Source organism: Trachypithecus francoisi, unplaced genomic scaffold (genome assembly GCF_009764315.1).
Source record: "Trachypithecus francoisi isolate TF-2019V2 unplaced genomic scaffold, Tfra_2.0 Lachesis_group11, whole genome shotgun sequence".
In the NCBI taxonomy this organism is placed as follows: domain Eukaryota; kingdom Metazoa; phylum Chordata; class Mammalia; order Primates; family Cercopithecidae; genus Trachypithecus; species Trachypithecus francoisi.
Window position 1 is genome coordinate 48,392,258 of NW_022681456.1, and position 16,562 is coordinate 48,408,819.

Genomic DNA, 16,562 nt, shown 5'->3' on the forward strand with positions numbered 1-16,562 from the left:
AAATATATAAGGAACTCAAACAACTCAATAACAAATGAACAAATCAAGCAACTGGAAATGAGCAAAGGACCTGAATAGACATTTCTCAAAAGAAGACATACAAATGACTAATAGATATATGAAAAAATGCTTAACATCTTTAGCCATCAGGGAAATGCAGATTAAAACCACAATGAGATATTACCTCACACATGTTAAAACAGCTATATCAAAAAGATGAAAGATAACAAGTGCTGGTAAGGATATGGACAAAAGGAAACCCTCACACACTGTTAGTGGAAAGGTAAATTAGTATAAGCCATTATGAAAAGCATTATGGAGGCTCTTCAAAAAAATTAAAAATAGAACTGTCATATTACCCAGAAATTCCACTACTAGGTATACCAAAGGCAATAAAATCAATATGTTGAAGAGATATTTGTATCATTGTTTTCACTGTAGCATATTATCCCAATAATCAAAATATGGAATGAACCTGTGTCTGTCATTGGATATATACACAATGGAAAATTATCTGTCCATAAAAAAGATGGGAACTGGTCCTTTGCAACAACATGAATGAATGAAAAGGACATTATGTTAACTGAGATAAGCCAGGCACAGAAAGAGAATACCTCATGGTTTCACTCACACGGGGAATCTAAAAAACTTGATATCATAGAAGTAGAGAGTAGAATGGTGATTACTAGGGTTTAAGGTGGTCAGTAGGGGTGGTGGTGGTGGTTGCAGGAGATCTTGGTGACAGGATACAAAATTTCATCTAGACAGGAGGAATAAGTTCAAAAGATCTGTTATGCAACATGACGACTAAAGCTAACAATAGACTGTGTTCTTGAAAAATGTTGAGAGTGAATGAAAGTATTCTCACTATAAAAATAATGTGTTAAGTAATGAATATGGCTAATTAGCTGGATTTACACATTTCACAAGGCATATATACTTCAAAACATCAAATAACAAATATTTGAAATAAATTTGGACAAGAGATTTCCAAAACTGATGAAAGATTCAAGAAGCTATATGATCTCACCAACTCCAAGCAGGGCAAACAAAGAAAATCATACCCAGCTTGAAAAACAAAGATAGAAAATCAACCTCAAAAGTTACCTGGGGAATGGGATAGGAAGCCAGTATCTTCAGAGAAGAAAAATTAAGACTTAATACTGACTTTTCAATAGGAACTATGGAAGCCAGAAATGCTAACAAAATGGCATATTTAAAAATTGAAAGCCTAGCTAGAATTCTATTCTTAGAGAAGATAAATATTTAGATAAATATTCCAAAATATTTTAAAAAGAAATAAATTTTCAAGCAATCAAAAACTGACTCCTACTAAAGAGTGTCTTCAGGCAAAAGAAAAAGATCCTAGATGGAAACATGTTAATGCAGGAAAGAATGAAGTGCATGAAAAAATAAAACCCAATTAATTAGTGAGTAAAGGAAAAAAATAGAAAAACTAAAAATATTTGATAAATGCAAAAGAGGGTAATAAAAAGGAAAAAATCAACATAGAACAAATAGAAAACAAATGAAAACTGTATAAACCAAATTATATTCTAAATTAAAATCAATTAAAAGTCTAAATACTCTAATAAAAATAATGCCAGAATAAAATATAAAAATAAGCAAAATCTAACTATATGCAGTTATAAGATCCATTTTAAATATAAAATCACAGTAAAGTTCAATGAGAATGGTTAGAAAGATACACACTATGAAAACAGTAGCCACAAAAAAAGCTGTAGTAGGTATAAAATATCAAAGGAAATGGCCCTTAAGCAATTAGTTAAAGAGGGAAACTATTGTTCAAGAGGAAAATATTATTATAAAAGGGTCAATGATACAATGATTTAAGTAGCCTCAAAATATATATGCCCCAAAAACTCAGTCCCAAAGTATGAGGTCAAATTTGACAGAAATAAAAGCCAATTTAGAGGGGCGGAGCAAGATGGCTGAATAGCAACAGCTCCAGTCTCCAACTCCCAGTGCGAGCGACACAGAAGACCTGTAATTTCTGCATTTTCAACTGAGGTACTGGGGTCATCTCACCAGGGAGTGCCGGATAATCGGTGCTGGTCAACTGCTGCAGCCCGACCAGTGAGAGCTGAAGCAGGGCGAGGCATTGCCTCACCTGGGAAGCACAAGGGGGAAGGGAATCCCTTTTCCTAGCCAGGGTAACTGAGACACACAACACCTGGAAAATCGGGTAACTCTCACCCCAATACTGTGCTTTAAGCAAACAGGCACACCAGGAGAATATATCCCACACCTGGCCGGGAGGGTCCCATGCCCACGGAGCCTCCCTCATTGCTAACACAGCAGTCTGCAATCTAACCGCAAGGCAGCAGCGAGGCTGGGGGAGGGGCGCCCGCCATTGCTGAGGCTTAAGTAGGTAAACAAAGCCTCTGGGAAGCTTGAACTGGGTGGAGCTCACAGCAGCTCAAGGAAACCTGCCTGTCTCTGTAGACTCCACCGCTGGGGACAGGGCACAGTTAACAACAACAACAAAAGCAGCAGAAACCTCTGCAGACGCAAACGACTCTGTCTGACAGCTTTGAAGAGAGCAGTGGATCTCCCAGCACACAGGTTGAGATCTGAGAAGGGACAGACTGCCTGCTCAAGTGGGTCCCTGACCCCTGAGTAGCCTAACTGGGAGACATCCCCCACTAGGGGCAGTCTGACACCCCACACCTCACAGGGTGGATTACACCCCTGAGAGGAAGCTTCTAAAGTAAGAATCAGACAGGTACACTCGCTGTTCAGCAATATTCTATCTTCTGCAACCTCTGCTGCTGATACCCAGGCAAACAGGGTCTGGAGTGGACCTCAAGCAATCTCCAGCAGACCTACAGCTGAGGGTCCTGACTGTCAGAAGGAAAACTATCAAAAAGGAAGGACACCTATACCAAAACCCCATCAGCACGTCACCACCATCAAAGACCAGAGGCAGATAAAACCACAAAGATGGGGAAAAAGCAGGGCAGAAAAGCTGGAAATTCAAAAACTAAGAGCGCATCTCCCCCTGCAAAGGAGCGCAGCCCATCAACAGCAACGGATCAAAGCTGGTCAGAGAATGACTTTGACAAGATGAGAGAAGGCTTCAGTCCATCAAACTTCTCAGAGCTAAAGGAGGAATTACGTACCCAGCGCAAAGAAACTAAAAATCTTGAAAAAAGAGTGGAAGAATTGACAGCTAGACTAATTAATGCAGAGAAGATCATAAACGAAATGACAGAGATGAAAACCATGACACGATAAATACATGACAAATGCACAAGCTTCAGTAACCGACTCGATCAACTGGAAGAAAGAGTATCAGAGATTGAGGATCAAATGAATGAAATGAAGCAAGAAGAGAAACCAAAAGAAAAAAGAAGACAAAGAAATGAACAAAGCCTGCAAGAAGTATGGGATTATGTAAAAAGACCAAATCTACATCTGATTGGGGTGCCTGAAAGTGAGGGGGAAAATGGAACCAAGTTGGAAAACACTCTTCAGGATATCATCCAGGAGAACTTCCCCAACCTAGTAGGGCAGGCCAACATTCAAATTCAGGAAATACAGAGAACGCCACAAAGATACTCCTCCAGAAGAGCAACTCCAAGACACATAATTGCCAGATTCACCAAAGTTGAAATGAAGGAAAAAATCTTAAGGGCAGCCAGAGAGAAAGGTCGGGTTACCCACAAAGGGAAGCCCATCAGACTAACAGCAGATCTCTCGGCAGAAACTCTACAAGCCAGAAGAGAGTGGGGGCCAATATTCAACATTCTAAAAGAAAAGAATTTTAAACACAGAATTTCATATCCAGCCAAACTAAGTTTCATAAGTGAAGGAGAAATAAAATCCTTTACAGATAAGCAAATGCTTAGAGATTTTGTCACCACCAGGCCTGCCTTACAAGAGACCCTGAAGGAAGCCCTAAACATGGAAAGGAACAACCGGTACCAGCCATTGCAAAAACATGCCAAAATGTAAAGACCATCGAGGCTAGGAAGAAACTGCATCAACTAACGCGCAAAATAACCAGTTATTATCATAATGGCAGGATCAAGTTCACACATAACAATATTAACCTTAAATGTAAATGGACTAAATGCTCCAATTAAAAGACACAGACTGGCAAACTGGATAAAGAGTCAAGACCCATCAGTCTGCTGTATTCAGGAGACCCATCTCACATGCAGAGACACACATAGGCTCAAAATAAAGGGATGGAGGAAGATCTACCAAGCAAACGGAGAACAAACAAAAGCAGGGGTTGCAATCCTAGTCTCTGATAAAACAGACTTTAAACCATCAAAGATCAAAAGAGACAAAGAAGGCCATTACATAATGGTAAAGGGATCAATTCAACAGGAAGAGTTAACCATCCTAAATATATATGCACCCAATACAGGAGCACCCAGAGTCATAAAGCAAGTCCTTAGAGACTTACAAAGAGACTTAGACTCCCATACAATAATAATGGGAGACTTCAACACCCCACTGTCAACATTAGACAGATCAACGAGACAGAAAGTTAATAAGGAGATCCAGGAATTGAACTCATCTCTGCACCAAGCGGACCTAATAAACATCTATAGAACTCTCCACCCCAAATCAACAGAATATAAATTCTTCTCAGCACCACATCACACTTATTCCAAAATTGACCACATAATTGGAAGTAAAGCACTCCTCAGCAAATGTACAAGAACAGAAATTATAACAAACTGTCTCTCAGACCACAGTGCAATCAAACTAGAACTCAGGACTAAGAAACTCAATCAAAACCGCTCAACTACATGGAAACTGAACAACCTGCTCCTGAATGACTACCGGGTACATAACGAAATGAAATAAAGATGTTCTTTGAAACCAATGAGAACAAAGATACAACATACAAGAATCTCTGGGACACATTTAAAGCAGTGTGTAGAGGGAAATTTATAGCACTAAATGCCCACAAGAGAAAGCAGGAAAGATCTAAAATTGACACTCTAACATCACAATTAAAAGAACTAGAGAGGCAAGAGCAAACACATTCAAAAGCTAGCAGAAGGCAAGAAATAACTAAGATCAGAGCAGAACTGAAGGAGATAGAGACACAAAAAACCCTCCAAAAAATCAATGAATCCAGGAGTTGGTTTTTTGAAAAGATCAACAAAATTGACAGACCACTAGCAAGACTAATAAAGAAGAAAAGAGAGAGGAATCAAATAGATGCAGAAAAAAATGATAAAGGGGATATCACCACCGACCCCACAGAAATACAAACTACCATCAGAGAATACTATAAACACCTCTACACAAATCAAGCAGAAAATCTAGAAGAAATGGATAATTTCCTGGACACTTACACTCTTCCAAGACTAAACCAGGAAGAAGTTGAATCCCTGAATAGACCAATAGCAGGCTCTGAAATTGAGGCAACAATTAATAGCCTACCAACCAAAAAAAGTCCAGGACCAGATGGATTCACAGCTGAATTCTACCAGAGGTACAAGGAGGAGCTGGTACCATTCCTTCTGAATCTATTCCAATCAATAGAAAAAGAGGGAATCCTCCCTAACTTATTTTATGAGGCCAACATCATCCTGATACCAAAGCCTGGCAGAGACACAACAAAAAAAGAGAATTTTAGACCAATATCCCTGATGAACATCGATGCAAAAATTCTCAATAAAATACTGGCAAACCGGATTCAGCAGCACATCAAAAAGCTTATCCACCATGATCAAGTGGGCTTCTGCCCTGGGATGCAAGGCTGGTTCAACATTTGCAAATCAATAAACGTCATCCAGCATATAAACAGAATCAAAGACAAGAACCACATGATTATCTCAATAGATGCAGAAAAGGCTTTTGACAAAATTCAACAGCCCTTCATGCTAAAAATGCTCAATAAATTCGGTATTGATGGAATGTACCTCAAAATAATAAGAGCTATTATGACAAACCCACAGCTAATATCATACTGAATGGGCAAAAACTGGAAAAATTCCTTTGAAAACTGGCACAAGACAGGGATGCCCTCTCTCACCACTCCTATTCAACATAGTGTTGGAAGTTCTGGCTAGGGCAATCAGGCAAGAGAAAGAAATCAAGGGTATTCAGTTAGGAAAAGAAGAAGTCAAATTGTCCCTGTTTGCAGATGACATGATTGTATATTTAGAAAACCCCATCGTCTCAGCCCAAAATCTCCTTAAGCTGATAAGCAACTTCAGCAAAGTCTCAGGATACAAAATTAATGTGCAAAAATCACAAGCATTCTTATACACCAGTAACAGACAAGCAGAGAGCCAAATCAGGAATGAACTTCCATTCACAATTGCTTCAAAGAGAATAAAATACTAGGAATCCAACTTACAAGGGATGTAAAGGACCTCTTCAAGGAGAACTACAAACCACTGCTCAGTGAAATCAAAGAGGACACAAACAAATGGAAGAACATACCATGCTCATGGATAGGAAGAATCAATATCATGAAAATGGCCATACTGCCCAAGGTATTTATAGATTCAATGCCATCCCCATCAAGCTACCAATGACTTTCTTCACAGAATTGGAAAAAACAGCTTTAAAGTTCATATGGAACCAAAAAAGAGCCCGCATTGCCAAGACAATCCTAAGTCAAAAGGACAAAGCTGGAGGCGTCACACTACCTGACTTCAAACTATACTACAAGGCTACAGTCACCAAAACAGCATGGTACTGGTACCAAAACAGAGATATACACCAATGGAACAGAACAGAGTCCTCAGAAATAATACCACACATCTACAGCCATATGATCTTTGACAAACCTGAGAAACAAGAAATGGGGAAAGGATTCCCTATTTAATAAATGGTGCTGGGAAAATTGGCTAGCCATAAGTAGAAAGCTGAAACTGGATCCTTCCTTACTCTTATACGAAGATTACTTCAAGATGGATTAGAGACCTAAATGTTAGACCTAATACCATAAAAACCCTAGAAGAAAACCTAGGTAGTACCATTCAGGACATAGGCATGGGCAAGGACTTCATGTCTAAAACACCAAAAGCAACGGCAGCAAAAGCCAAAATTGACAAATGGGATCTAATTAAACTAAAGAGCTTCTGCACAGCAAAAGAAACTACCATTAGAGTGAACAGGCAACCTACAGAATGGGAGAAAATTTTTGCAATCTACTCATCTGACAAAGGGCTAATATCCAGAATCTACAAAGAACTCAAACAAATATACAAGAAAAAAACAAACAACCCCATCAAAAAGTGGGCAAAGGATTATGTATGTAACACAGCATCCCATTTTATAGTTGAGACATTTCTCAAAAGAAGACATTCATACAGCCAACAGACACATGAAAAAATGCTCATCATCACTCGCCATCAGAGAAATGCAAATCAAAACCACAATGAGATACCATCTCACACCAGTTAGAATGGCAATCATTAAGAAGTCAGGAAACAACAGGTGTTGGAGAGGATGTGGAGAAATAGGAACACTTTTACACTGTTGGTGGGATTGTAAACTAGTTCAACCATTATGGAAAACAGTATGGCGATTCCTCAAGGATCTAGAACTAGATGTACCATATGACCCAGCCATCCCACTACTGGGTATATACCCAAAGGATTATAAATCATGCTGCTATAAAGACACATGCACACGTATGTTTATTGTGGCACTATTCACAATAGCAAAGACTTGGAATCAACCCAAATGTCCATCTGTGACAGACTGGATTAAGAAAATGTGGCACATATACACCATGGAATACTATGCAGCCATAAAAAAGGATGAGTTTGTGTCCTTTGTAGGGACATGGATGCAGCTGGAAACTATCATTCTTAGCAAACTATCACAAGAAGAGAAAACCAAACACCGCATGTTCTCACTCATAGGTGGGAACTGAACAATGAGATCACTTGGACTTGGGAAGGGGAACATCACACACCGGGGCCTATCATGGGGAGGGGGGAGGGGGGAGGGATTGCATTGGTAGTTATACCTGATATAAATGATGAATTGATGGGTGCTGACGAGTTGAAGGGTGCAGGACACCAACATGGCACAAGTATACATATGTAACAAACCTGCACATCATGCACATGTACCCTAGAACTTAAAGTATAATAAAAAATAAAAAATAAACAAATGCCAATTTAGAGAAATTCACCAGCACAGTAAGAGATTTTAGCACTCTTCTCTCAATACCTCATAGATTGCCCCTCCTGCATATCACTTAGGATACAGAAGATTAAAAAAAAAAAAACTTAAAGTAATTGAGATTTTTAATAACAATATACTTACCTACAGAATACATACTTTTATGTTCACATGGAACATTTTCAAAAATATAGTATATGCTGAGACAAAATTTTAAACAACAAAGAACATCAATCCTATATCGAACTCTCCTAGAAAACAGAAACAGAAGAAACACTTCCCAGGGAAATGTATAAGGCCAACACAATATGATACTAAAACCCAAAGAGGGAGCTGTATAAGAAATAGAATTTATACAGTCAATTTCTTTTTGAATAACATGAGAAAATGCTAAACAAAATAATAGCAAACATAAGCTAGTAATAGGTAGAAAAAGATAATGCATCATAGCTAAGTCAGTTTATTCTAAGATTATAAGGTTTAATGCTTGAAAGTCAATGTGAGATGCATTAAAAAGTATTTGATAAAATCCAAATTGCATATAAAGTCACCATCATCATCATTATCAGCAGCAGCAGCAGCATCTTAATCTCTAAGATTCTAAGGAAGTTAACTTCCTTAAACCATACAGAATTTCTCTAAGAAACCTCTAGGAAGCATCTTACTTAGTGGTGAAATATTGAAAGCTTTCACCCTGAGAAAAGAAACTAGAAAAAGACGTTTGCTAATAACACCACTATTTAACATTGTAATGGAAGTAGTATCCAGGATAATAAGACAAGAAAAATAAATAACAGGTATAAGAATTGGAAAAAAAGAGAAAACTGTCATTCTCAAGTGATATGATTGTATATATAGTATATTCAAAATATTTGACAGATAATCTATTAAAATTAATAAGTGATTTCAGCAAAGTGGTTGAATATGAGGTCAATATACAAAAATAAATTGTATTTCTATATATGCTTAGGAACAAATCCAACTGAAAATATACAAGACCACTATGAACAAAATCTTCATGGTGTCTTGCTATTGTAGATATTCCAAAATGCTTTGAGTATTTTATTTTAGTCGGTATTAACACATTAGAAAGAACAGAAACTGACCTCTAAATAATACAAGTCATTATGAAATAGTATTTTCCATATTGAGGTTTGTTATGGAAAACTGAAGTGAGGAAAGCAGGCTTCAATTTACTCAATATCTTCAAAAACAAGGTAAATTAAATTCAGTTTTAAAAACATTGGAGATAAATTTAGAATAGAAAGTAAGCCAGAAATATTTTGCATATAAGTGTATTTTAAAAGAATTTACATTGTTGTCATGATACCTAGGTTTTATTATTATTATTATTATTACATAGAAGTAAAAACACAGTTTTTCCTGAGAATAAATAGCTGACCTTATAAGGAATGTGAAGAAAGAAACAGTTCAATTTATTTGAGCATTTAAGATTTGAGAGATGAAGAGTGCAGAATAATGGTAGATTTTACAATTATACTATCCAAATATCAACTAAAAATATTATCGCTGACATTTCTAGAAACGTGCTAATCAGCAGCATGTTCCAAAAAAGCAGTTTCCTAACCTAATAGAATAATGTTGAATTTTTAAGGACTTCTTTAAGGTATGATTATGCCTATGAAAACAATTCAGATATGAGCAACAGTGCTCTGTCTCTACAACAGCTTCATCTTCATAATCTTACTGATAACATTTTCATAAATTCATAATGCAGTATTACAATGAAATTTGGAGACTTTCAGTAAATCATGTTTGATAGAAAAAAAATGAGAAAACATATAAAATAGATTTCAAGTCTCCTAACTGAATTTTGAAAATTACCACACAATTGAATATCAAAATTCTCACTGATGTGTCACATATGCACACATGCAAACATAAGACTATATTTACCTCCTGCAGTTAGGGCATGTGGTGATACCACTCCCATTTCATTTTCCTATTAACACATTAAAGTTGCCAGAAATAAATTAGACCAGCTATTGTGAGACGGCATCTGGTAAGAGAATCTTGAAGCTCATTAAGATACAATAAATGTATTCTTACACATATTTTTGAATGATTTAATAACAGACTGTCTACACTTGATGCCCTTTTTGTTACATAGCATGGGCCTGCTGAAGAGATCTTTCCTGTTCTGGGCCCTTTTTAAACCTGGAGCAGTATTCCCAAGTGTGATCTATGCAGCCTCTAGAACCTAAAGAGGTTTACCAACTTATTCTTCTTAGTGGTGGAAACTACATGAAGCAACAATCCACCCTTTACTTTGGAGGTAATGCCAACATGTCCCAGTTTATTACACTCCTAGAAATTCCACTGCAGTGATGAGCCACTGAATCTTCACAGGGTTTCTCTCTCACCATCACATCCTTGTTCATTTCTCATGAGCCTTGGCTAAGCGCTGCAAAAAATTAACTAGAACTCCATTCACATATCTGCTACATAAGACTACCATGATTACAATAATCAGAGTATAAACTTCATGGTCAGGTTTTAAAAAGATAAGGAGAACTTTGGGAAAATGATGGTCTATAGGTAGATGAAGGAAAATAAAGAGAAATGAGTATGTTTCATGTTTGTTTAACATAGGCTTTTTTCTAGCATAAAAGATAAGTGTTTTTAAGTATGTAATTAAAACATTTTTTAAAAATCTGTTTTATACCATATGACCTTTACAGTTATATTAATTTATACCCCATCCTCCTACAAAAATCTTTTAAGGCAGGGCATTTATAACTGGGTAGCTAAGCCAAATGCAGTTCAGGATAACTTTATGCCCTGAGAAACTTCATCACCTTCCTGCAATGATACATCGAGAAGAACACAGTATCACCTCTGTTGTATTCTCACCAATAATACATAACCTGAATACAATGAGAAGAAACTATATAACAAGTACAAATTCAGAGATACTCTACAAAACAATTTTTCAGTAGTCTTTAAAAGTATTAAGTTTGTAAAATACAGAGAAAAGATGAGGAACTGTTCCAGTTAAAGGAGACTAAGGAAAAATGACAACTAAATGCAACTTATGATTCTGGATTAGATCTCAGACTAAATATAGGGCATTACTAAGACAACTCACAAATCTGATAAAGTTGATTAGATCACAGTAGTGCATCAGTGTTAATTCCCTAATTTTGATAACTGGAGAATATGGTTGAAGGGCACAAAGACACTCTTGTAAAATATTTTACTGCTACCTTTGCACACTATACAAGTTTGTAGGATAAATGAAGATGTTAGGAAAAGTTTCTCAATGTTAGGACACTTTCTCAAGTGTTATTTGAAAAAAGATCTGTAACAATATTAATAGGATAAACACCTTAGAAATTGGTTTAGCTTCAAAATAGTACACCAAACATATTTTAAGACCAGTATTTATATACTGTAGTTTACACTTACTTCATCAAATGTAAAATCCTCTAAATCTATTTCTTTGTATTCTTCATCAGATTCTTCATTCTTAATAGCCTCTAGAGCTGCTGTCAGTTTCTTTCGCAAAAAAAAGCCCTTCCAAACTGCCTAAACAAAAATGTAAAGTATGTTATACAAGGTTATAGATCAAACCCTAAACCAGATTATCTGTGTTATCCCATTAGGAAGATAAAACATCTTAGACCTAAGTTTAATGACATAATAATCTCTTTTCTGAACTTTATGTGACACTTAAAACTGAAATGTAAATTAAATGACAACATGTGCCTAAAGTTCTGAATCTCAGGAGACTTTCCTCGTAGTAAGCAAAAAAGAATCTTTAAAACTCTCTCAACTGCACATGTAGGTCAACCAATCAATTATCTTACAATTCCTCCAGGACCCATTATAAACTAAGAAGAAAAAGATACAAAGGAAAACCCATTTTGCTAATGTTCAAATGATTATGTATAAAATAAATTAAAACACAATTAGGAAAACATCAACATATATAAATGGATTCATATTACACAGGGAGTATTATAGCCTATAACAATGAACTAATTTCATTTTTAAATACATTAAGCATAAAACAACAAAATGTAAAACACTCAGATTCCTCAATAATCCTGGAGTAGGATGACCTTTCCTAACTATAACTCCAAGTACAATGTAGCTTATAAAAAATGAATATCTTTATATTTATAAATATAAATAATATATTTATGCTCCTGGGGAATGAGCTTCAGGATATAGTGTGTGAAAACTAAGGGAGAAATAAGTGTTTTTCATGTTACTGTTTATCTATGAAAAACTGTATATAAACATACATGTAACATAAACATATATATTGAAGTCTATATAAACACAGTTAGAAAACATTCGAATTATAAAATTAATGTTAAAAATGGTTACTTATAAAGGTATAAAATGAGGTAGAATGTGTAGCAATAGAAGCCAGACTTCTCTAAATACATCTTGCTTGGATTAGACTTTCAAATTATGCACATGCTTAAGAAAATTGTGAAACAAATTATGTAAATATGAAATAGAAAGAAGTACCTAAAATATAAAAAATGTTTTATGCTATGGAATAACCATACAAGTTATTTAAAGTTACTTAAAATAGATTTATTTGGCTTCACCCAGGTGAAATATACTCAGAAGACAAGTTTGGCCACAAAAGAGATCTTAAAATGGTTTTCAGTAATCATATTGTTAGTAATAAGATTGGTATTTTCATTCTGAAATATATATACACAGACAGAGAGAGAGATAGAAGTGAAATATACAAAACGGTGAAACCATCTATGACAACAGCAGTCACCCAAACCTTTGTTAACAGCCAGCATAGGAAGCCAAACCATAACCTGCATCAAATAATCCCGGATGCCAGGTGATAACCTCTGAAGCAATTAGCTAAGAATGGTCAAAACTTGATCAATGACCCAGCTTCCTTGCTTTTTACTCTGCTTCTAACTCAGGAACAACCAGAGAAAGCCAAATATGCTTCCCAAAACAATCACATAAGATGCTCTACTTCTAGCCTCTCCCTACCCACTTTCCCCATGCCAACAACCTCCAATAGAGCATACCTGAAGCTTTCCCTTTTTCCGCTAAAAACTTGCCCACTCCCTTCCATGTTTTGGGGTCTATGCCAAAGGCAAGTGATGATGGCTGATTCCCTCATTAGCATATATTCTGAGTAGCCCATTGTTTTCTCATTTATGTAGTCTTTATTTCCACTGTATATGTATGTGTGTATACATACTCACATACACATATTGTAGGAGAAGTGAGGGAGAGAAGGAAAAAAGCAATTATGATAATGTCAGTAAAAATCAGGATTTCTGTAGAAGAAAAGAGATGCAAATATACAATTAAACAAGTAAAATCCTATAGTCCTAACTATAATTTTAAAACATCAATATGTACCCATGGTATATTTGTTTCCTAAAAATATCTATTTGAAAACTAAGTACAATGAAATTACATTATATAAATAATAACTATACCAGTAGAAACAAGTATTTCTAAAATCCAGATGGGGTGCTCTATATGTCATTTCCATTAAAGAAACCAAGGGTCTTTAGAGAAATGACTGATTCTAGGCTTGGGGCAAAATGTATGCCAAATGAACCTGGAACATTGTGTCACATTAGCAAGCAAGGACAATTTTAAAGACGACTCAATCGTGGCAAAAAGTCAACTTGATGAGACTACCACTGGCCAAATAAAAGACCACCATTTAAGCAGCAATAATAATACTAACTGCAATGAAATCAAATACATATATTTCAAATTTGTGTTTATTATCATAGTACCCATTTTGGTGACCTTTGGAGGATGCTAGGAGACCTCATTAATCTAAAAATCGGTAAATAAAGGAAAATTATTAATATCAAGCATTTAACCTGCCTTTCCAATATGAACTGTACCTTAGGATAACTAAATAGTTGAATAGATAAAGACTTTGTTTGTATTTTTGAATACTTTAGTTAATAAATAAGGAATAGTCGATATAAAGTATCATCATTGTGTAAACCATTAATAAAATAATTGATCTAGGCAACATTTACCAATGGCCAGTAACATTCCTGAAAGAGAGGCAACCAGATACTATGTACCTCTTCTTTGTAATACAACCACCACCTATGAAATATTCTTGCTAAAGAAATCAAACTTGAATCAGAACAAACATTAGATCTTACTATCAATTTACATAAAACAAGGAAATGATAAGCATGTTAAATGATGTCATGAGAATGCATTTGGCAAAATTCAGAAATTGGAAAACCCTATATGACAAATGACCTGGTCACTTCAATAAATAAATTGCAAGAAAAAGAAGGGAGTTGCTATATAATAAAAGACTTAACATACAAAATAAAAGTTTGAGTGATGACTTGTATTTTGATTAAGAAAAATCTGCAAACAAACATGTATTAAATGGTACAGAAATTTTGAATACTGGTATCATATTTGGTGATAGTGAAAAATAATTGTTATTTTTAAGCTTGGAAATGTATTTCAATTATATTCAAAGCAATATAATTGCTTGAATTATAGAAATTCATGCTAAAATATTTATGAAAGGAATAATTTATTTCAAATAATCTAGTGATGCAGAGGAAGATGTTAATTGGTTTTAAATGAGTCAACATTGACCAGTTGTTCAACTCATGTTTAAGGTAGGTATATGGGGTCTTGGGTCTTTTCTGTGCATTTGAAATATTTTGTAACTAAATGCTTAGAAAATCACAGATGGTGCACTTGTCTTTTTTCTTACAATCAATATAATTACCTAAAGTCAGAAATCAAGCTTCACGTGACCTTACAAGCTTCTTTTGCTGGTTGTCATTCATAATTTCCAACGATTAAGGACATAATCATGATTCTTGATGGAAATGCAAAAGAACAGTATTCTTCCATGGAGCCCATCCCACACAAATCAAGGAGGGTAAATCAGTAGCATGGATTTCAAAATTATTGAACGTCTGTTATATGCAAGACACACATGACATAGCAGTGACTAAAACAGACAAAAAAATCTCTAAGCATGGACTTCCCATTTTAAAGGGGACTGAGACTGAGAATAAAATACATAAGGAAACTAAACTGTATGGTAAATAAATGCTATGGACAAAAATAACAGTCACAAGAGATGGGGAGCATTGGGGAGGTATTGCTATTTTAAATAGGCTATCCTAAAGACCTCCCACTGTGTATTTAACATTTGAATATATATGCATTATGGAGCCTAGGAGCCACCAACCTAAAGATACCATCAGCAGGCAAAATTAATAGCCTGAATGTTATTCCTTATACCTTTGTTCTGGCTTAAGCTCAGTAGAGCAAGATTTCTGCAGTGGCCTACAACGGCTGTTTTCTATGCATTCTTCCCCTCTCTTTCTGTGACCAACTGGTTTTGTACTACTCAAATCAGAAGCTGTGCTATAACTTCTACCGCTGCCAACAGTCTTGAACCTGTGGTTCTGAGCAGGAGTTGGAAGATGCTGATACAGATGGACATACCGTGCCTCAGTGATACTACTGCATTGGAATTTATAAGTTTTTCACAAGTGGTGAACCCTGTTCTTAATTATGCTTAATAGCCTGATTTCTCTGATACAGTGTAGTAGAGATTTTCTTTTCTCAGCCTGTGAAAATACTTGAGCCTTTCAATGTTACCTTCCTTCTTCCCAAAAAGCTGTGAGAAACTCAGGCTTCTAGGAATAGGTATAGTTACCTACCCTGCTTTCTGAGTGGGGAGAGAGCACTGTCAAAGAAGCTAGTTCCTCATAACTCTATTCCTTTACCCACCCAACATGTCTGGCTTGAAAATTCAACTATCCTTTTCAAACCCTGAAACATATCCCCTCCGTCTACCCCCAGTCCCACTTTCTCTTCCTGGAAGAAACTTGTTTCAATCAAACCTTACCACCTATTGCAGCAGCCTCCTTTATAGCTCTCTTCAAGGCAACCTCACCACAGGACAAGTAAGAAATATATTGTCACTCCCTCAGAAGAACAACAAATTATTTTGCTGTTGCTTATGTGTCAGGTTTCAGATTCCATTTATACATACTGAGATCTCTTTTCCAGGAAAGTGTGCAGTAGGTTTGAGAGTCCAGGAGAGGCTATGTTATCTAGTCTATTTATTGCCTAAACTAAGTTTTCTACTTTTTACTGATATATCTTTCTTTTTGCCCAATCTACAAAATTCTAACTCAAATTATGATTGTTATCAATATTTTCAAGAAAGGTGAAAATTATTTGTAAAGGGAAAAATATACAAATCATATAGGATTGTCATGTAGATTAAACTAGAAAATTTAAACACAATGAGAAGCATGTGATTATCAGATAATATGCACTCAATAAATATATTTCCCCCAATTTCCTTGATGCTTTATTTCTAACAACTTCATTCACTTAGTTTAACAAATAAGAAAATCATGTGATATTTAACATTGTATAATTTA

General features: G+C 35.6%; 1 protein-coding gene across 2 annotated transcripts in view; it reads right to left on the bottom strand.

Moving 5' to 3' along the window:
* Positions 1-16,562, bottom strand: part of LRRIQ1 (leucine rich repeats and IQ motif containing 1) — a 211,284-nt gene that overhangs the window by 93,594 nt on the left and 101,128 nt on the right. For both annotated transcript variants that reach the window (XM_033221137.1, XM_033221138.1), the window contains exon 18: positions 11,566-11,685. In XM_033221137.1, the coding sequence (XP_033077028.1) occupies positions 11,566-11,685 (120 nt within the window). The remainder of the gene's footprint in view (positions 1-11,565; positions 11,686-16,562) is intronic.